General features: G+C 42.8%; 1 protein-coding gene across 4 annotated transcripts in view; it reads left to right on the top strand.

The window, feature by feature from the left end:
- The first annotated feature begins 1,008 nt into the window (after positions 1 to 1,008).
- Positions 1,009 to 22,097, top strand: part of LOC117224465 (zwei Ig domain protein zig-8) — a 142,356-nt gene continuing 121,267 nt past the window's right edge. For 2 of the 4 annotated variants that reach the window (XM_033477423.2, XM_033477419.2), the window contains exon 1: positions 6,495 to 6,743. In XM_033477423.2, coding sequence (XP_033333314.1) covers positions 6,620 to 6,743 — 124 coding nt within the window. In that variant the 5' untranslated portion in view covers positions 6,495 to 6,619. Of the gene's footprint in view, positions 1,375 to 6,493; positions 6,744 to 22,097 lie in introns of those variants that run through there. The other 2 variants (XM_033477420.2, XM_033477422.2) reach the window with 2 other exon arrangements.

The following is a 22,097-nucleotide window of genomic DNA, read 5'->3' as shown; positions in this document are numbered from 1 at the left end:
TGAGGGTTTTAGAGATCGCAGTTTGGCGGGACAAAATCCCGGGACACCCTGCATAGAAATCGAGCCATCCCAAGCGGGCCATCGAACAAGAAAAATCGGCCGTTCCTCTCGCCGCAGCGAGAGATTGTTATCGCGGCGGTTAGCATTCGGAATCTTGGTCACCGTGACCGTGCTGTGTATCGAGCTGCGCGGGTACGTGCACCGGAGCGGGCACGCGTGATAGCAACAAGCAGCAATCGCGTTATCGAATGTAACAGGCAACGGATACGACGCCGCTTATAATGGTCGAACCGTCGATCATCGCAATAATAATACAACCGCTATCGACTGTCGTTAGCGGGACTGCCGGCACACCGGCGGCGTCAAACGTCGAGGTCCGACACCCGACGCTACTAGGCAGCAAAATAGCGTCGGTGGCAGTGGCGGCAGCGGTGGCAGTGCCGGCACCGGTGGCAATGGTAGTAGTGGAGCAGCCGGCATTGCTGGCAGAGCTGCTAGCGCGGGCGGTGGACCCGGCGCTGTGGCGCGGCGTGGGTGGTTTCAGGGTGGCTTCTGGGTGGCGTGGGCGCCGTGAGTAGTCGGGGGCTGATATCTGGCTAAGCGCGGGCGCAGTTGGATCGCGGTCTCCACCACGGCAGCATTTCTCTCACCGGTCTCTCTTAACGCTCTCTCTTGACGCGGCTGTCTCCCTCCGCGGCTGTTTTCTTCCCTCGTTCACTACTTTCGACACTCCTCTCGGCCACGACCCTCTTCCGACCGTCTACTTATCTGCCTGTCCATCTTATCGGAACTCCCCCCCCCCCTCCTCTCTCTTTCTCTCTCACTCTTTCTTTTAGCTCTCCGTCTCTACTTCTGTCTGTGTGTGTATCTCTTTCTCTCTCTCTCTCTCCCACTCTGGGGGTTGTTTCATCCCCCTCTCTCGTACTCGCGGGGAGGTATCTCTGTCTCGGTCTCGGCGAGTCCAGTCTCCTCTCAGGTCGCTCGGCGGTGCTCGCGGTGCTCGCGGTGCATCGGTGCTCGCGGTGCATCGGCCATGCATGGCTGCACGCTGCGGAGTGTGCGTACCGTATGACCAACGAGTGCCACGAGATGGGAACCGGATGCGGCCGGCTGGTCGCGTGAGTCTACGCGAGTTGGATGCGTCCGTCGACGAGCCGGTGCATCGGCCGGATGCGCCCGTCACGTGGATCGCTCGCGAGTCCGTTTCGAAGCCGCGTGATCGCCGCGCGACAACCTGTGCTGTTTTAGACTAAGCCGGACCCCCATGGAGAGGTGACCGCGAACCAATATCTGTGATCCGATCGACGAAACGTATTCTCTTGCTTAGCGAGAGAGGAGACCTCGGCTGCGGCGTCTGGAGTAATTAGACTGCGGGTATGATGCGTGAAACATAAATATTCCTGTTCCGTTCGAGCTCCTGTGTTCGATTTTCTTCGATCGCCTACGCGGATAGTTTTAGACGATCTTTTCTATCGGTTGGCTTTGTCCTTGGTTCCCTTGAATTAGTGTACAGTGTCCGTCGTAGCGTTACACTGATGTAAAATACGTCGGCACGATCGACGTTGATTCAACGAATTCAAAAGTGAACGACGGTGATTACGAAATGTCGCGACGCGTGCATTTTTCCGGGGATATTTCGGGCGGAAATGCTAGCCGGTCTCGGCCGAGTGACAGCAATCGGGCGGACAGCTGTTGCCACTGTCGGCCCCCGTGAATCTCGATATCCTTCTTCGTCGCGATCGAACTCGCGTCCGTCGCGATCACGGGCGCCGTAGTTCGACCGAGTCCCGAGCCGTTAAAAAGTTGCCCGACAGGGGTGGATGAACTCGTTAAAAAAGCGCTGCGCGCATGCACGGCCAACCTAGTTGCCGGACAAACGGTTGTTCCAATTTTTTCGCTTAATATTTTGATACGCCCACGATCGACGCGAGTACTTCGCCGCCGTCGCGAGTATCGGGACGGAACAGCCGAGGCGGCAATCTCCCGGCAATTCTTTCGGAAACGTTTGTCCGACTGTCGTGCGCGAACCTTGGCCGAAAACTCGCTCGAGGTCTGTTTCTGAATATTGCAGAACGTTTGAGTTCCCTCTGATTGTGTTGCGCTCCGCTGCATACCCGCGGATTCCTGTATTTGTTTCGTGCGTAGCTGTTGCACTTGTTTGTTGTAGTTCGCGGACGAGGTTTCAAGTTTTGCGCGGAAATTGAGGGGAGCAGACCGGCGCGAGAGTTTCGGCTGAATAGTTAACCAAGACAAATAAGCTGTTGCACGCGTTTGTTCAATTTACACAGGAAGCTTTCAGTTTTATCCCAACGTTCAACATTTGTATTAAATTATCCCTTTGCCGTTCCCATTTAAAGGACCGCCGTTAGGACATATTTTGATTTGCCGAGCCCCGGTGGAAATTTGTATTTTGCCAAAGGAACGGAATCATGAAAAATAAACTGCAAGAGTTGTCGTTCAAATAATCTGTTTATCTGATTCTGAATGGATTCTCGCATAAAATAAATTTGCTCGCAACGGTGCTCGGTTATTTTTAGCCGCGGGACGCGACGCAAGTTCCGATATACCAATTCGAATAAAGCAAGAGCGTTTAGAAGCGTTAGATACGGCAAAGGGGTAATCTCTGACGAGTCTGACTCGTGATTTTCAGTAATGACCTGTCGAGTATGAAAGTTTCCATTCATTGAATTCGGAAAAAAGCTCCGTTCTATTGCTATCAATATTTAAGCTTTCGAGTAAGAGTAGACACGGCAAATGTACATTTTTTTTTCTGTTCCAAAAAATGATTACATTTCATTTGCGATGAAAATGATACAGCAAGGGGTTAAATTCTGCATTGATCTTACCTCGTCACCAATTGACGATTAGTTAGCTCGAACGCGTAATTGCCGGAATAAAATGAAAAACGTTCGAGAAAGTTGGCATTTCGGTGTCTTTAACGCTAGATTTACGGAGCACAAAAAACAGCTGCTTCATACTAGTTTATAAAAGTAAAAATAAGACATTTATTCTGATTTTATTGTACATTTAACATGTTATTGTAACATTTGCCGTAAGTAACAGATAAATTGAGTAAATAACTCGTAAATGTATCTTTACGCTATCAATAATCGTAAATTCAGAAATTAGTGACCCGCCATTTTGACGGGTTCCGTAAATGTAGCGTTAAACGCGTTCCCGTGTAGAAACGTCGCCGAGCGCTGTCCGTGGCGGCCTTTCCATTGATCTCTATCACTGAGCGCGTCAGCTGCGACGTTCGAACGCGCGTTGTCGCGTGTCACGGGGACGTCTCCATCGCGGAAAAGCTCGAAGAAAGCTGGATGAACGCGGTGACGTTCGGCCTCTCGCAGAGGAACCCGTTAACTTCGGAACGATAAACGTTTCGGCGAGAGTCGCGACGCCGGGAATGCAGGCTGCCAGGCAGGGTGCCATGCAGGGTGCCACGCCGCGCGCAATTCCGCCGGCTACGTGGAAATTCGAGCAATATTGAGAGAAATGCGCCGGAAAGCACGGGGACACGTGGCCCCGACGCGAACGCAATAGAGGAGCTTTTATTGGTGACAGTGAGTCAACAACGGTGCTCGACACGGGCCGCTCCCTCGACAACGGTGCGTTTTCCGCGATGAAAACGCGCCGAATAGAAAAGAGCTCTCGCAGTCCCTACGGTTCGTTGGCCCCCGTCCGTAACGAACCTGCAGAAACTCGCCTTCGAATTCCCGATTATTTGTTTACTCGGATAAGCCCATAAATTCGTGCGACTTCAAAATTTCTGGAGATTCGGCAGTAAAATCATGCTTCGGATCGCGCGTTCACGGCGAACAGGCGGAATCCGCGCGCGAAGTAATTATGGTTGCCGCGCATTATGGAGACCCGAAACGAGAGGCGCGACGCGCCCTTTCCCGCGGCGGGGCCCACCGAAATGTCATCGCAGCGAGCTCGAAACGGTTATTTTAGAATTTTCCATCGCGTTCATCCGGCAACGACCGATTCTGCCGGCGAGTTTGCACAACCGTTCGGCCATTAAGCTCGCTCGAAATTAATCGAACATAAACGAGTATAAATCGAAACTAATAACGCGAGTTTGCATAAGATGCGTAGCGGTGATTACATCAATATGTTGAATAATAATATTTGTGAAACAATTTGCGAGCGCCGCGATTCGACGCGACAACGAGAGGGACGGCCGGCGATCGCGCGACATTTATAATTCCGATTATCTGCCGGCGGATGGAGAATTTATTACCGGTCGGCCATCGCACACACCGGCAACAATCAGCCTGTTGTGCCGGTTTGTTGCGTGCACCGAGGATTTCACGGCGACTCGGCGCGGCGAGCAAATTGGATTCGAACGTTGCATACAGCGTTGGGCGAAACCGGTCGGCCGCTGGTCAATTTGCCCGAAAACCTGAACAACTTTGCTCGTTCGATGGCCGTTCGCCTCGAAGTTGATCATCAGAACTTGAGGAACTATTTTTGAGCGTGATCTCGAGCTGTTCCGAGATTGGCCATTGATATGCACCGTGTTCCGCCGCAGTTGTGCCGCATCTAACGAATGCACATACTAGCAGCAGCGCTATGAATATGTAGAAGCTGTTGCCTCAAGGTAAAGAAGCTGGTAATCGGTTCGAGCAACTTCAACTCCGATTCAATTCGATTCGATTCGATTCGTTTCGTTTCGGGCAACTCTTTACGCGACGAGGATTAATTGACATTGTGATTATCACGCGAACCATCTAACAAATTTCATAAAATATATGTATTTCATTCTATTCGATCTCTTTCTCTCTCTCTCTCTCTCTCTCTATCTCTATCTATCTCCATCTCTCTCTCTCTCTCTCTCTCTCTCTCTGTCTATCTATCTATCTATCTATCTATCTCCATCTCTCTCTCTCTCTCTATCTATCCATCTCCATCTCTCTCTCTCTCTCTCTCTCTCTCTCTATCTATCTCCATCTCTCTCTCTCTCTCTCTCTCTCTCTCTCTCTATTTTTCTATCTATCTCCATCTCTCTCTCTCTCTCTCTCTCTCTCTCTCTCTCTCCCTCTCTCTATCTATCTATCTCCATCTCTCTCTCTCTCTCCCTCTCTCTATCTATCTATCTCCATCTCTCTCTCTCTCTCTCTCTCTCTCTCTATCTATCTATCTATCTATCTATCTATCTCCATCTCTCTCTCTCTCTCTCTCTCTCTCTCTCTCTTTCTCCCTCTCAAAATTGAAAAGTTAAGTTGCGTGGCGTCAGATACATTTTCAACGTTCTTACCTTTCGCGAATCCTAATCAAATTAGAATTACGTAATAGATCAGTGCACAAATTAATTTTCAAATCTGAGGAAATAATACCGGCACCCACGTATAGGTGACGTGGCAGTCAAAGTGTTAAGTACATACGTCGCAATCATTTCGGCTGTTCGTCCATGATATTTTACGGACAATTCGCAATAAACGGTGCATTTAATCGATGTTTTACAAACAATTCGCGATAAACGGTGCATTTAATCGATGTTTTACAGACAATTCGCGATAAACGGTGCATTTAATCGATGTTTTACAAACAATTCGCGATAATCTGTGCATGATTCGATGATTCGATGGAATCGAGCGTAGCCTGATTAGATCATGATCGTTAAGCCAGCGCGGTTATTTATGCATTAAAGTTAATACATGTATCAGGCGACTCATCAAACGTGCACGCGGATAGAATCATAAACGATCTGCTGGTTTTCGTGGATCTGCGCTATATGCAAATTATCGAAATGCAAGAATATATGAAAACCTCGTTAGTAGATCATAGTAGGCGCTTGGTATACAAAATTTGAAGTATTTGTTACTCGGGATGAAGTTATCTTCTCTTTCCTTCGATGACCATATTAACAATATGATATTTATAGCGAATAGAACAACGATATACCTAATTCGGATTTATGGGAATTTTAAAAATATGTTTTAAATATTATATATTTATGTTTTATATTATTAATGTTATTATATATTATTATTAATATTATTATATATTATTATTAATATTATTATTAATATTATTATTAATATTATTATATATTATTATTAATATTATTATATATTATTTATATTAATATTATATTATTAATATTACTACTCTAATTTTATCATTATTTATATTATTATTTACACTCTTATTATTGTGTCGAATTTTTCTAGATAAATTAAAAGAGCGTTTGGCCCGTTGATGGTGAATAAATAAATGAAATTGTAATACCACACTTACTATGCCCGTCAGAATAACCTGCCTCGCATTTTGAAATTAAAATTGCTACCACGAAGACTCTTATAAGATGCGTAGTACGCATGAAACAACACGTTCTTGGTATTAAAATGCTCGGCGGATATTGTCACGAAGACAAGAATCTCGAAGTATGAGTTAAGCGACGCATTTAGATATTTCCGGGACGCGAAGGGGCCACTGAATGGCACAGTTAGCGTGGCGTACCGTGCTAACTATGGCGAATAGTAGGGAGGACAGTGAGCGACGTGCGTCTGTCGAGATCGATTCAGTGTGCGAACAGAACTTCTGTTTGTTGTCCGCAGGAAAGAGGCATCGCTGCACACAGCGGCTGGCACGACTTGGAAAGTGGTGACACGAAATGAACCGGAAACGATGGACCGTGAGGGCGCTGCGAATGGATTTACGGTGCGGTGCCAGCGGAACCGGCTGCTGCACGCCGGCCAAGATCATCTGTATCTTCTTGCTCGCGATACTGATGCACGGTATGTCTATTCACTGGATGCAATATTCTCCTGATATCCGCAGTTTATGACGCGACATATTATTTATATGTCGATATTTCGATTACTTTTTGTTTGGTTTCCAATACAGTAGAGGCTTCCCTTATCCGAGCATTTCTGTGATTCCAAGGAAAAATGCCACAGGCCACGATTTCAATAAATTTAAGTTAATGCTTTAGTTAAACTGTAGCATGATTTCGTATTTATCAGCACAAATATCGTGAAAAGAAATCGTATAGACTCAACAAAATTATGCAATTTGATGCACTACTGATACGAAGCATAAGCTTTTATTGGCTTCATCTCCGCTAACATAATCAAATTATATGTCACATAGATTCTTTGTTCTTTTACTTTCGAGTTTTTGATATTTCAGTCTTTTTCTTTTTAGTTTTATGATTTCGTAATTTATCTGATGTGTGACTGCTCTCTCTCCCTCTCTCTCTCTCTCTCTCTCTCTTTCTCTCTCTCTCTCTCTCTCTATGATAACTATACTATATATATATATATATATATATATATATATATATATATATATTATATTATATATAATATGTATTAACCCATAATTATAGAATATATTAACCGATAGTTATTATAGAATAATAATAGATAGAATAATATAGAATAATAACTATGGGTTAATATATTCTATAATTATGGGTTAATGTCAAGGTTATGTATCATATACTATATTCTATAATAACTATGGGTTAATCCCGTCGATAAATAAAATTATTATTATTGTTATCGTTATCATTATTAATGACCAGAACGTTAAGCGACGATATCTCGGAAGTGAAAACATGCGACTTGCGACGTTCTTCCTTGCAGTCACAGTTTTATTTGTACAATATTCTGCTGACCAAACGTTCTATCATCTAATCATTGTATCGTTTGAATGCAACAATCGCCTAGTAAAGAACTCGAATGACATTTTTAGGTAGTAGAATGCTTTGGTATCGGGACACACTTCACAAATAAACGTTCAGACAAGTATCTCTCTTGAAAAGCGTTCCGCAACGCGGAACCGATTTCGAAAAATGTTTCCTGGGAAAAGTTAAAGAGTGATCCGACACTTTTCCCGGCTAAGCATCGATGCGATGGCTCATAGTTGTTGCATAACGCTCTCGGCGGAACAGACGAGTGCACTAGGATCTGTCAGCAAGGTGACGAGAAACCGGGATCGGGATCGGTATCGAGGGAGGGAAAAACACTATTCGCAAAAATCAGCGAATCGTTTAATTTACTGGGGAACGCGAGAAATCAAATCCGTCGGTCGAGTACATATGCGCGCGCGGTTCAATTACTTTTTTGTCATCGATTCCGGGAGGCGCAGAGGCTTGTTTATTGGGGCTGTTGGCGCGCGCGATTTATTCGCGGGGAGGCGAGCCGAGGTGAAAACGGCTCCCGTTAATTAGAATCTCTGTTTCGTGCGGTCAACTATCGGCGCAACTATTGACAAGCTATTCTCATTATAGTAAGTCTCCATTATCGCGTTAATTCTTGCAAAAGTAATTGTCTGGATGTATCGATTTGTTAATTGGAATTCTCGCCGGCTCACGGCGGGCCGCGCCGATTTCTGTCCGTTTGACGGAAATATGGCTAATCGAGTTCCCATCGCGCGTTAATTAATAGATTTCGTTAATGCGCGCGGCGGCTGAGTACTCGGCCGACTTCCACGGAATCCAATTTGTTTCTCGTTTCGCTGCCGCGATCGATGGACGGATCGTCCTCTAATTTCCAAGAAAGCTCCTCTCCCTCTCTTTTCTAATTACGGCTATGCACAAATCTTCAGAACACCGCATAATGGAAGAAAAGGCATTATGTTTATTATTTACGATATTATGCAAGTAACGCGATCAGAGGTCATGTTTCGTGTCCAGCGATCTCATCGTGGGCACCGTCGATATTTCTAAGAAATCACGTTCTATTTTATTGCGTAAACTATCGCGTAACACATGGATCTGAAAATTGCATAATAGAATGATTCGTTGTGCCAACTTCGCAAAAACAGATATAAAAATAGAATTAGTCCGAATATTTTTGCGACGTTAAATTTTGTTACAATCTTGTTTATCGCTTATTATGCAAAAGAACATGCGCAATAAATAAACAGAATTTATGTTTCAATTTACTATAAGAAGTGCTTTAATATATGAGAAAACAATTGATTCAATAATACTATCATAAACAATAAAAAGGAGCAATAATTTTTCTAATACTATCGTGTTCGAATACTAATGCGAGTCACTATAGTTGCACAATTCTTTATCGTTGCAGCATATTGTATAATACAATAATCATTTTACTATTCTTTCTAAGCGATAATATTTTAATTCGCGTGATTTTTATTTTTTTTCTTCTTACGAATTACCTTCTTTTGCACAATAATCATTTTACTAATCTTTCTAAGCGATAATATTTTCATTCGCATAATTTTTATTTTGTTTCTTCTTACGAATTACCTTCTTTTGCACAATGATCATTTTACTAATCTTTCTAAGCAATAATATTTTCATTCGCATAATTTTTATTTTGTTTCTTCTTACGTATTACCTTCTTTTGCACAATGATCATTTTACTAATCTTTCTAAGCAATAATATTTTCATTCGCATAATTTTTATTTTGTTTCTTCTTACGTATTACCTTCTTTTGCACAATAATCATTTTACTGATCTTTCTAAGCAATAATATTTTCATTCGCATAATTTTTATTTTGTTTCTTCTTACGTATTACCTTCTTTTGCACAATAATCATTTTACTAATCTTTCTAAGCGATAATATTTTCATTCGCATAATTTTGATTTTGTTTCTTCTTACGTATTACCTTCATTTCGTACCGAAGGGTTTCTTCCGCGAATAGATAAATAAATAACTATGAACGTCCAAAAATATGAATTGTCGTATCAATTGTCATTTGTCGTTATTTTAGCTTGATGATCGCACAAACGATACGTTTTAAAAATACAATTCTATCGGTTCAGTGTTGCTTTCGTACGTCTGGACACGCTCTTCGACGGTATTATTTTTGCACTCGATAATATCTGGGACGCGTGATCTCGTCGATCCGTGTTACGTCGCCAATCGAGGCGGCAGAAGCTCGTTCGTTATCTGTTGCGACTTGGTGGGTAACAAGCTGCGATTCTTCTCGTTCGAAGCATACACTCGATGGCCTTCCGCGAGCATCGTCAGCCGGCGTATATCACGTTCTTTCCAAGATCTTATCCGATTCGACCGCGTTCGTTGCAGCATTGTTCGGTCGCAGCTGTTTTATGCACCGGGTGGCGATCGTTTCACTGTTTTCGCGCAGCACGATTTATCGGACAGGAAAGCTGTCCCCGTTTCCGACGGATGTCTAAGACGATTGTCACCGTTCAATTTGCCGAATGAAATTTTTACGCACCCGCGAATCGACGAGGAACTTTCACGAGGTGCAAATAGAAATCACGGGTCCATTTGAAGTCGTCGAAACGGATTTGTTCGACATCATTTCGTCGTCTCCAGATTTAGGCAATAGTTTTACCCGACTACAGACTTTCCTGATAACATTATTAACCGACAATAATACTGATCGCCAACATTATCCTGACATTTGTTACAATATATTGTTAATACGCTCAACAGCAAAATTAATGCATCGATAATTTTTGACCGAGAAATTGTCAATCTTAGAGCAGCTGTAACTCCGTTAAAAGCTATCATAAAATTATAAATTTAAAAGAAAAATTAAAGCTAAAATCTCCACTTTACGATGCCGTATTCTAAGTTTTGATATCATGCATCTCCATGACTGTTGTACCCTAAATCTGAAGGCATGATCGTGATACCGAAAAAGTACAAAGTTCAAAGTCCCCTATGGACTTGAAAAAATTTTTTAGAACGTGTCGTTCAACAACATCGTAAAGTTTGGACTTTCCCATTTAGTTTGAGAGCCGAATTTAGTCGCTACGATTCTGATATGCACTTCTATAATTCTATAATTTTTGAAACTGTAATGAACTCAACACATTTAGACAAAACGCACTTGAAGCATATAATTCGTAGATCATAGTTCTTCGATTAATTTCGGTATACGTTTTGTTAGTTTTTCCTGTTATTTCAAATCGTATTTGTTTCCATGCATCTTGCAGTATGTTCCGCATATTAAAAACCATATCAGGAAACGATGTTAGAAAGATATACAGAGCGAAAAGTATGAAACGATTTCATCATATGTTTTCAATGAACAAAATGCATTAAACGGATAAACTAATTGCATAAATGACAAGGTTAACACTAAACCCAGCATCGCCGGTCAAATAACCGGTTTTATATTTTTGATTTCGTAATTATTGAAGTCATAAAGCGGCTTCCGTTAGAAACTGTTGAATATATTTCTCTATTCAGGCACGCACTATTATAAAAATTGTCGAAAATTTAAATAAATTCTATCTTGTAATTATTACAAGCCAACACAAGCTTTTAGACTGTGGTAGTTTTATTACGGTAGGTTAAATATGTACTTTCGACAATATACAGGATGTCCCAAAATTATTGTACTTCCGGGAACTGAGCGGTTCATGAGGTCATTTGAAGCAACTTTTTCCTTAGCGAAAATGCAATTCGCGGCCTCGTTTACGAGTTATTAACGAAAAAGAGTGACCAATGAGAGGCGAGATCAGCTGGCGCGTGGCGGGCGAATCACTGAACGGAACTGGGCTTCGTGCGCTCGTTGGCTCGGCCGCCTCGCGCTAGCCGAGCTCGCTTCTCATTGGTCAGTGTTTTTCGTTAATAACTCGTTAACGATGCCTCGGAGAACATTTTTGTAAAGGAAAAAGTTACTTCAAATGATCTCAAGAACCCCACATTTCCAGGAAATACCATAATTTTGGGACATCTTGTAGTTTCATGAAACTTGTAGACATTATCTAAACTGTATGAGAAATTACAATTTATACTAAATAACCAGGTGTCCTAATGCTTTCGTAGGGTGGTGTATTTCACTCCGATGATATCGATTAGACTCAGAAATTACGCTTCGGTCGCCGAAACGCGGGCTCAACTCGTAAAGAAGGGAGTTTTTGGAGCACACGAGCAATTCCGCGTTTTCGGAAGCAGATTAGAGCGCGAAAACAGGGACGATAAATTAGACGAGGATTTTTCTAATAGGAAAACGAAGCTCCGTCGGAGGGGGAGGGGCAGTCGGTCGCTGGCTCGGCTCCGTTTCGCCAGGGTTGCCGGGATCGCAATTAAAAAATCCTGGAGCAGTTCTTTTTTCGAGTAGCCCGAGTGATTTCGTGCGCGAAACACTTTGTCCTCACACGAGTGAATCGCGCGCCGCGGAATTTTCGCTGATGCTGGTCGGGGATAACGCGCGCGAGATGGAAAAACAGGGAAAACGGTGGAAAACGGCCGGTCTCGCGGTGGCAACTGCCGCCGAGCCGCGGTTCCACAGCGCCGAGAGATCAGAACGTGGAAAGCAACGGTCTTGCCGGGCGCATTCGGGTAAAAACGCGCCGCTGCCGGGAACAATGATCGCGGGGCTGCTTTGCAAATGTTATTGCGGACAGACCGGCTGCCGCGGGAACCGCGGGAACGCGTCCCGCCGCAACCCGGCTACACCACTTTTAGCGGATACACGCGCGGTGTACGCGGCTGCTGTTCGACGCGAGCATCGTATAGATGTTACCTCTGCATCCTTTTTTTTCCCTTGTATCGGGCCGCGAGCATCGTTCCGCGTACGCGATCCGATAGCGAAGGGAAATAGCAGCGCGCCGCGGCAAGAGGCAAAAAAGTATCCTGAAACTTCGGGTACGCGTTCGCCTCAGAGTCACTTAGGTATACATTGGCTGGAAGCAGTGCCGGTGTACGTAGATTCGCGCGCGTGTTACGAAAGTCGGCGAAAACGCGGCCAAAAGAGGCGAAACGGGCAAACAAGGGAGGAGAAGCGCTGGAAGAAAGAGTCGAAGTTCCCCGCCGTTCGGTCGGAGTTTCGAAGAATGAATTTTCCGCGGCGGCACCGAGTCAGAACTAACGTATGTACGGTTTCCTTTGTACTTTGAAAGCTCGGGGAGTTCCGCGCAAATCCGGCCGTTCGTCCCGGGCGGTCGAGCAAACAATGGGTCGCGGGTGCGACGAGCGGCGACGTCAACCATTTCGAATATGCCGCTCTATAATTGCGGGTAGTGTTTATTCATAAGCAACCGGGAACGCAAATTCGGTGTGTCGTTGCTGCACCTCGGGGCAGCGGGGGTGGGCGGAAGGGTGGGTGGCGAGAGGTGTGCGTTCGGGCGCGTGCGCCGAAGGATTTTTCCGGCGAGCGACGAGTACGACTCGCGACGCGGGACGGAAAACGCGGCGCAATTTCGGAACCGAGGGGGTGTCGACAAAGCACAAAGTTATGAAAGGAAAACACCGTGAATTATTAACGGGGCTCGCGCAGCGGCGGAGCGTGAATTCGCCATTTTCCGGGCTCCATGTCGGAACCCGGTGAAATTAAACAGCCTCCGGCCCGTAAGCTCTGCCGCCATTTGCGCCGAATGCTTCGAGCTAACGCAGTTACACGCGTCCCATCATCGTGTCATTACGTCCTATATCCTGCGCCGTTCCCAGTGCCGTTCGGTGCGCCAAGCCGCGCCAAGCCGCGCCGATCCGCGCCGTCAGAATAGAGACCGCGACAATGCTAGCAGGAGAACACCGACCGGGTACTGCGATCTCGACACTGGAACACGAGATACGCGATATGCGACTATGCGATACACGGTACACGATATGCGACTTTTGGGTAAACGTGTTTACAGCCGAACGACCAGTTTGCTCCGAAATCGTGATCCGACGACAAGCCGATTTCGGTCTGTCTGCGTTCTTCCTCTGGGCGACCCCGTTTGCACAACGTTGCATTGTTCGGCCGTGTAATTTGTTGCTATGCTTGCTAACATCGCACGGAGACTTCCGCGTGCGATTTTATCATTTTGACGGCGCTGTGAATGATACTGGGGCGCTAGAAATTAGGGGAAGTCGGAGGTATTTTCTTCTAAATGTGGGTGCAATAAGAAATAATAGATAAAACAGTAATACATATTTCCAGTCAAAGCAGTAATAAACTTAAATGCCTATTTTTTTTCTAACTTAAATGTTTTAAATTTAAAAATATGTCACATTGTAAAAGAATGTATCTTTTTTTAACGAAGCTACAGTGACTTTTTTCCTGACATTTTTTTACGTTAATAAAAGCAAACAAATTCACGTATTTTGTAATACGTAAATATTCATTTTCACGATAATATAATATATTAGGTTTTGTAACCTAATATATTATTATCGTGAAAATTAATACTGAGACTCGCAGATAGCATCCGATAACGTAGCTGGTATTTCAGCACTCGTGAGATATACATTATGTACGAATTTCAAGTGTCTATTTACTGAGCCAGTTGTCCCGCCAGCACACGCAAATTCGCTATTATCTTCTTCGTCGCGTAAATGACAAATGGCTTTATCGCCGTCACGGCGTGCATAATTTAGCGTTCAGACATGTTAAATGACAACTTTTAAATGGCAGCTTCTTGATAATATTATTGTGAGACTCGTATAATATAGCATTGGTATTAAATATCACGGATACTAAAGCATACCTAAGCCTTATAAATTGCTTGAAGCTACTGAGAAATATGTAGTTCCGATACTATTGGTCCTCTGTTCGCAAACAGATCGAAACGCTCTTGAAGTCAACTCTTGGAATACATACCGAAGTACGTTTTTCCATTAAGTCTTAACGAATTGCTGTAGAAAAACAGAACTCCAGTTTATGATACAAATATTACAAACGTCACGTGAATACGAGTTGAAGATCATAAAACTGTTGTTGTCGAACCTTATATCGATACACGTGTCCCGCGATCTTTAATACACGTCTATTGAAAATAACGGATATCCGTGTATTATCCGTGTATTTCAATACGCATGCGTAACTTCAGTGTGTATCTGTACGCGTGTATCTGTGTATAAAGAAGTACACGGATAAAAATACGGATATATATATATGTCCCGAAAATGTCTCACAATCCGGAAGTGGAAGGTTCCTGAGGTCATTTGAAGCAACTTTTTCCTTTGCGAAAATTTTCTCCGTGGCTTCGTTTACGAGTTATTAACGAAAAACACTGACCAATCAGAGACGAGATCGTTTGGCGCGAGACGGCCGAGTCAATGAGCAGAACTGGGCCGCCGCGCGCCAGCCGAGCTCGCCTCTTATTGGTCAGTGTTTTTCGTTAATAACTCGTAAACGAAGCCACGGAGAAAATTTTTGCAAAGGAAAAAGTTGCTTCAAATCACCTCAGGAATCCTCTACTTTTGGATTGCGAGACATTTTTGGGACACCCTATATATACAGGGTGGGGCATTTTAAATAGGTCACCTGAATAACTCGCTTGTTTTTGAAGATAGGAGAAGATGCATTAGACCAAACTTACTTGGTATCGGGGGACTCATATATATAATCTGGTGTTACCAATTTTTCTGTAGGTGGAGGCGTCAAGGAGATATGAAGGTCAATTCTGTTTTTTTAAATGGAATAGTAAGTTTTTTTACTTACATTCTGATAGAGTATTTCAAGGCGAATATAATGAACTATTATGAAGGTTAAGCGTTAAAAATCCAAACTCCATTCTCAAATATACACGAATTCATTATTTCAGTTTCGGATTTTTTTTATTTTCCAGCAACATATTTTCCTTTACTTTGTCATCCTTTTTCATTACCGCATTACGGTCACCGCAAGGATCTCGTTGTATACAAATTAGACTGCGGATTTGATGCGCTTGTAATTTAAGAATACTGTTGCATTATTTTCAGTTCATTACAATGACTAAGAAACAAAATAAATATAATAAAATATTAAAAATACTAAAAATACTAAGAAACAAAATAATATAATAAATATATTATATCGGAAACATGATGTACCGCCGATGAAACAAATAAGTCAAATTTTGAAATTCAGCCTACCACGAGAGACAGACACCGGCAATTCGTTCTCGCTTTCTCGAGCGTTTCCGCGGTGCTCCGGGCCGAGATTTTTGAAAATTCCATTAGCTAGAACGCGACGTATGTATTCTTAATTCGCGAGGGTTCGAGCACGCGAATCGCCGGCGATGTAATTCCGCCATCCACTCTGTCGTGTATACCCGTCTTTCCTCGTAAGGAGAATACGAGATAAGGCAGCAACATTTTTGCATCGTTCCCAGCGAGGAACAGCTCCTTTGCGGCCCGCCCGGGGAACGCGGAGACGCGGTTGCCCTCTCGTTTCTTTCATCTCGCAGAGGGGAAACTTCATTTCTCCACTCGCGTCCCCCGCGTCTGTATCTCGCTGGCGACGCTATTTCATCGTAAGCAGTTTTCCAAAATCGAAAGGAAGATCCGTCGCACGATTAAGCGAAAGCTGCTTTTTCTCAGATGCCTCCGCCCCGCTCTCGCGACATTCCCGCCCTTTTCCGCGACAGCTTGCAAAATCTCGAAACGTCCGATACGCGCGCGAGATGTCACAGAGTCAGAGTGTTCAGCGTTATTCGAATTGTTTAGATAATTATCCGGAGGAATTCTATTGGGTTGGCAATTGCCGATTTCAGTTATAGATGTCTCTCACTCCTATTTTTATGATATCCGTAAATGTTATATTATAAAATTATTATTATTATTATTATTATGTTATTTTTTATTATCCGTGAATATTAGCAACTGGACAAATTGAATGCAGCGGTCAAGGAAAAGCGACCAGAATTGGTCGATCGTAAAGGTGTCATTTTCCAGCAGGACAATGCTAGGCCGCACACGTCTTTGTCCACTCGGCAAAAATTGATGGATATTGGTTCGGAATTGATGTTACACCCACCATATAGTCCTGATCTCGCGCCATCGGATTACCACTTATTTCGATCCCTGGACAACTCCCTTCGTGGTAAAACTTTTAATGATGACGACGCTGTAAAATCTCACTTAACTCAGTTTTTGGCCGAAAAGGATCAGACTTTCTACGAGCGTGGAATTTTCAAGTTGTCAGAGAGATGGCAAAAGGTCATCGAACAAAATGGAAAATACATTACAGATCGAACTTCATTCCAAGTAAAACAAAATTTTTTATTTCATTGAACAAATCGGCAATTACTTAGTTGCCAACCCAATATTTAGTCGAATATTTTTAACAGTAGAGAGAATCTCGATTATTCATTCGGCCGACTTTTGGAGAGTTAAATGTTCTTGGAATAATTGTTTAGTTAGACATTCGACATTTTTTAGTTAGACTATCTAGCATTTTTACTCTGTTGTATAATTAATTCAGTTGCGACGCATCGTTTTTGATCGAATCGTTTATCATGTGACACGAATCAGAATAACTAATAAGCCAAACATTGGCAATCCGGATAATCGAGGATCTACCGTATTCAATTTCCGTCATAAATTGTTCTGTCTAATTAATTAATGATTTAATTAGTTATAATTAAATTCAAGATAATTCTTGATTATCACTCTAATTATTCTATCTCATTAATTCTTTAGGATAATCCTTTATTCGAATAAGTTACTCGAAAAAGGAATGGTTAATTCTTTGGGATAATTCTTTGTTCGAATAATATTACGAATAAATGTTGACCACTATTATTTTTACGTTGGTTCATAAGAATGTATTTACACGAGTACATTCAGGACCAGCTCAATTTCAACTCCTCATAGAATTATAAAATCGCCGATGCCATTCTCTGCACCCGTACAAACGCTAAAGAAAATCATGCATCGAATCGACAACCGTTCCGATGCAACATTTAAAGAAAGAAATATGAAATAAATAAGTCGATAAACTGTGATAAAGACACTTTTATATCCTAGCATTTTTTATTCAAATTGATTATTTCCAGTACGAATTTCTGTACGGATAAACTCTTATTCGAATAAATTCTCATTCGAATAAATTTTTATCTAGATACATCTCGATTCGACGGCGTCGATTAAAATCTGATTCGTTAAGTCTTTATCTCTCCTCCGTCGTTCGAACAAGATTCATCCGAATTCTGCAAAGAGCATCATCCGATCGATTGGATGCGCAGCGGACTTAATAAATCTGCCGCCGGAAGCAAGCTTCGCGTGACGCGCCTAACGTATCGCGAATGAATTTCGCTCGATGGACAGCACAGATATGGAAGAACGATAGCGAATTTCGGTTCGCCTACTTTTCTATCGTTCTGTATAAAACACGCCGGGGCAATCCCCGTCGTTGACGTAGATAACCTATCGTTGTTTATTCGGCCGTGGGAGGATCTCGGGCAAACGTAAACGTTATTTCACTCGGCGGGGTGTATTTATTCGGCCATTCCGACCGGAAGAAGCCGCGGCGGAAACAGGTAAAAATTGTGTGCGTTCGCATAGGTGGTTACGTCTCGGGCGATAGAAGAAAAGCAACTTTCCCAGAGGAGCGACACGTTTCGCTCGAGGAATATTTCCTTGTCGGCAAGACAGACACGCGGCGCTATATTAACTCAGCTCGCTGGCAGTTTATGCGGATTTACCAACGTTCGCGTGCACCAAGAAAACGGGGAAATATTTGCATTCTTTCTTTACCGACCGAGATAGCGATCCTTGCGCGTCGCACCGTGCTCCGCATCTGCCTCCGCGCCCGGATCGTTTCGAGACCCGTTTCTTTTTTCGAGGGAACGTCTGCCCGTCCGACAACGCAATGCAGAAAAAACAGATTGGACACGATCGTTTGCTTCCTCGTTGCGGTCCGAGCCAGCTCCGAGAGAAACGTAGGACGCTAGGAACGGGAAAGGAAAACAAAGGACATCGTTCCATTTCGTTCGAGGAATCGAGGTTTCATTGTAATAAGGAGCGGGGGTATAAAAGGTTTTTCTATCCTTGGAAAGGAAAAGAGAGAAAGAGAAAGAGAAAGAGAGAGAAGACAGAGAGAGAGAGAGAGAGAGAGAGAGAGAGAGAGAGAGAAGACAGAGAGAGAGAGAGAGAGAGAGAGAGAGAGAGAGAGAGTCGTCTGTGGGTTCCTTCGGCAAAGCGCGAAACGCGAAATGCGGAATGCGAATGCGAAAGCTTTTCGCGGCAACGAGCACTTTTAAGTAATCCACCCCTATTATGGCCGCAATCTCGCGGCGGCGCGGATTCAACTTTCGACCGCTCGCTGCGCGCAAATATTTGTCCTCTTCGGTTAAGAACCGGAAAGTTCGCCGAACCTAAGAACTATAGTTCATAAGTCCCGAGTCGGTGTTTCTTTTTCTTGGCGCTAATACACTTCGGAACTCGATCGATAAGTTGAATCCGATTTTTCGAAGCCATGATTTGCCTCCAAGGCTCTCTACCGTGATCTCGTTCCGACTGTCAATCGGTGTAGGACAAATTGGTCTAGCCTGAATGCATATCTTGCTCGAGTTGGCATTGGAGATAATACGGAGTGCCAGTGACGTTATCCCAATCAAGACATTAATCACTAGACTGCGAGTGTTCATGCAAAACTTCCGTGTTGAAGCGTGCGAAATCTGTGCAAGATTAGCATATTCGAAACAAAAATCGAATTGATATAATATAATTATATTACACACATATTGTAATAATTAATATATCATGAATTCAATTAAAACAATAATTAATATATAATTAATTCAATTAAATAATAATTAATATATAATTATTTCAATTAAAATAATAATTAATATATAGTTATTTCAATTAAAATAATAATTAATATATACTTAATTCAATTAAAATAATAAGTAATATATAATCGATCCTATTAAAATAATAATTAATAGGTAATTAATTCAATGAAAATGATAAATCAAACACAATGAAAAATACGCTGATTACTTTATTACTTTATTAATTAATAGCGCGCATACTCCGCTGATATTCGAACTCCATTTTATCGAAAACGATGCCCCCCACGTAATTTCGTTGTTCTTATCTCCTGCCACAAAATCTGCCCGACCCAATTTGTACCATGAATTATGAAACACCCTGTACATAGTCTAAGAAAATTTACCACCGTGCGTCATCTTGCGAAAACCCACGTGGAACCGATTAAAGTCGAATTTCCACAAAGTTTGAACGCGTCCAGGATTTTTGGTCGTGGAAAACGAAACGATGGCAGAGGAGACTTCGCAGGACCGTAGAAAATTCAGTGCGGCCAGTTGATCGGTGAAACTGCGAAAGGTTAACGCGATCGGAGCGACCCTCGACGTCGAAAGAGCGGCGCGACGAAACGCTCAAAATATCGAGGGCGACCGTGGAAAAATATTTGGAACTCGCGTGGACAATAGCCGATCGAGGTGGTCGAACTCGATCGAAATCGCTGAAATTCGCACGGTCGTCGTTCCGCGCCAGTCGAGCGGGCTCCCGAGCAAAAGTTGCCGTGTCTTTCACGGAACTTTCGTTTCTTTTCACGGCTTCCCCAAGTCTCCGACCACTTGCGTCTAAGCGTCTCGCAAAGCGAAGGCGCTACTTCGGAATGAACTTCCGATCCGATCCGATAAAGATACGTCGAGCAGGAGCGGCAGAGGGTGCCGAGGGGCGAGGAAGAGGAAGCGAGGAGGAGCGGTTTCGCCTTTTTTGCGCCGCGGCTGCGGAATGCTAACCGATAATCCGTTAAAGTAATGATTCATTTCTTCCCGCGTGGCTCGGAACGTCGATGATGGATCGATCCGAGGATTTCCGGGCTCGCGCTGCCCAGTCGATAGCGCCGTTACGATAGATTAATTCGAGCTTTTTGCGCGAAACCGAGGCTACAACGAATGGGTCTGGAGAGCGAACGCGACGAGCCGATTCGGGAGGAAATCGCGCATTTTTTTCGGGGATCGCTTCAGCCCGAAGCGTCGTGGATCGTTCACGAAAACGTTATCCGATTTTTATTCGCCTCTGTTTAAATTTTCACGACAGCAGCCCGGCCCTTCAATAGCCTTTATCGTCGCGAGGAATGTTCTCCGCGAATTTATGCAATTTTTCCTTCATTCGAATTTTTGCGAAATTAAGTATGAGAATGAGAATCTACGTAAATACCAACGCTTTTATTACACTGGATAGCAATAAGTTTGCGACGGCGAAAATATCTTGCTCGCAGCTTCGATGGAACGTAATCTCGATGCTTTTCTTCTCGACGGTCTTTTAAAATTTACTTTTTTTCTGCATAAATAAATATTTTGACATAATATAGGAAGACGTCTGTTCAGCTGCAATAGAGAAACAACGTGTGCAATAATAAGCCAAACATTGGCGATCCGGATAATCGAGGTTCTACCGTATTCAATTTTCGACATAAATTCTTCTGTCTAATTAATTAATGATCTAATTAGTTATAATTAAATTCAAGATAATTCTCGATTATCACTCTAATTATTCTATCTCATTAATTCTTTGGGATAATTCTTTATTCGAATAATATTACGAATAAATGTTGACCATTATTATTTTTACGTTAGTTTATAAGAATGTATTTACACGAGTACATTCAGGACCCCAGCTCAATTTCAACTCCTCATAGAATTATAAATTCGCCGATGCCATTCTCTGCACCCGTACAAACACTAAAGAAAATCATGCATCGAATCGACAACCGTTCCGATGCGACATTTAAAGAAAGAAATATGAAATAAATAAGTCGATAAACAGTGATAAAGACACTTTTATATTCTAGCATTTTTTATTCAAATCGATTATTTCCAACGCTTTTATTACACCGGATAGCAATAAGTTGCGACTGCTAAAATATCTTGCTCGCAGCTTCGATGGAACGTAATCTCGATGCTTTTCTTCTCGACGATCTTTTAAAATTTATTTCTTTTTTCTGCATAAATAAATAAATATTTTGACATAATATAGGAAGACGTCTGTTCAGCTGCAATAGAGAAATAACGTGTGCAGGAAAAGAAAAGAAATGTTATGGAACCACAAAATTGCGCATCGTACAAGACGAAATGGTTCTTACTGTACAAAGTTCAGCTCTTTTAGTGCCAACGACGATGCATCGTTGCGTATGCGATGGCGCCAAACTATTCGGGATGCATTAGTGCATGTCTCAGTAAGCATCAATGCTGAATAAATTATTTGTGCGAGTAATAATAAGTAAATATTACACATTTTTTTCCAATAGCCAGATAACTAAGTATAAATATTTATAATAATACTAAAACGTTTTTCAGTAGTTATATGTATTAGATACATCAATTCACTTGTTTTGTAACAGATCCTGCTTACCCTGCATCATGGTATTATCGTTTAGTTTTGCGGTCCGATATCAGTTATTTTGTTACAAATGATTGAAAGTGCAATATCTATATTCCATACTAAGTGATGAAACGATGATGTC

The sequence above is a fragment of the Megalopta genalis genome, chromosome 9 (genome assembly GCF_051020955.1).
Source record: "Megalopta genalis isolate 19385.01 chromosome 9, iyMegGena1_principal, whole genome shotgun sequence".
In the NCBI taxonomy this organism is placed as follows: domain Eukaryota; kingdom Metazoa; phylum Arthropoda; class Insecta; order Hymenoptera; family Halictidae; genus Megalopta; species Megalopta genalis.
This window is presented reverse-complemented; position numbering and strand designations above follow the sequence as displayed.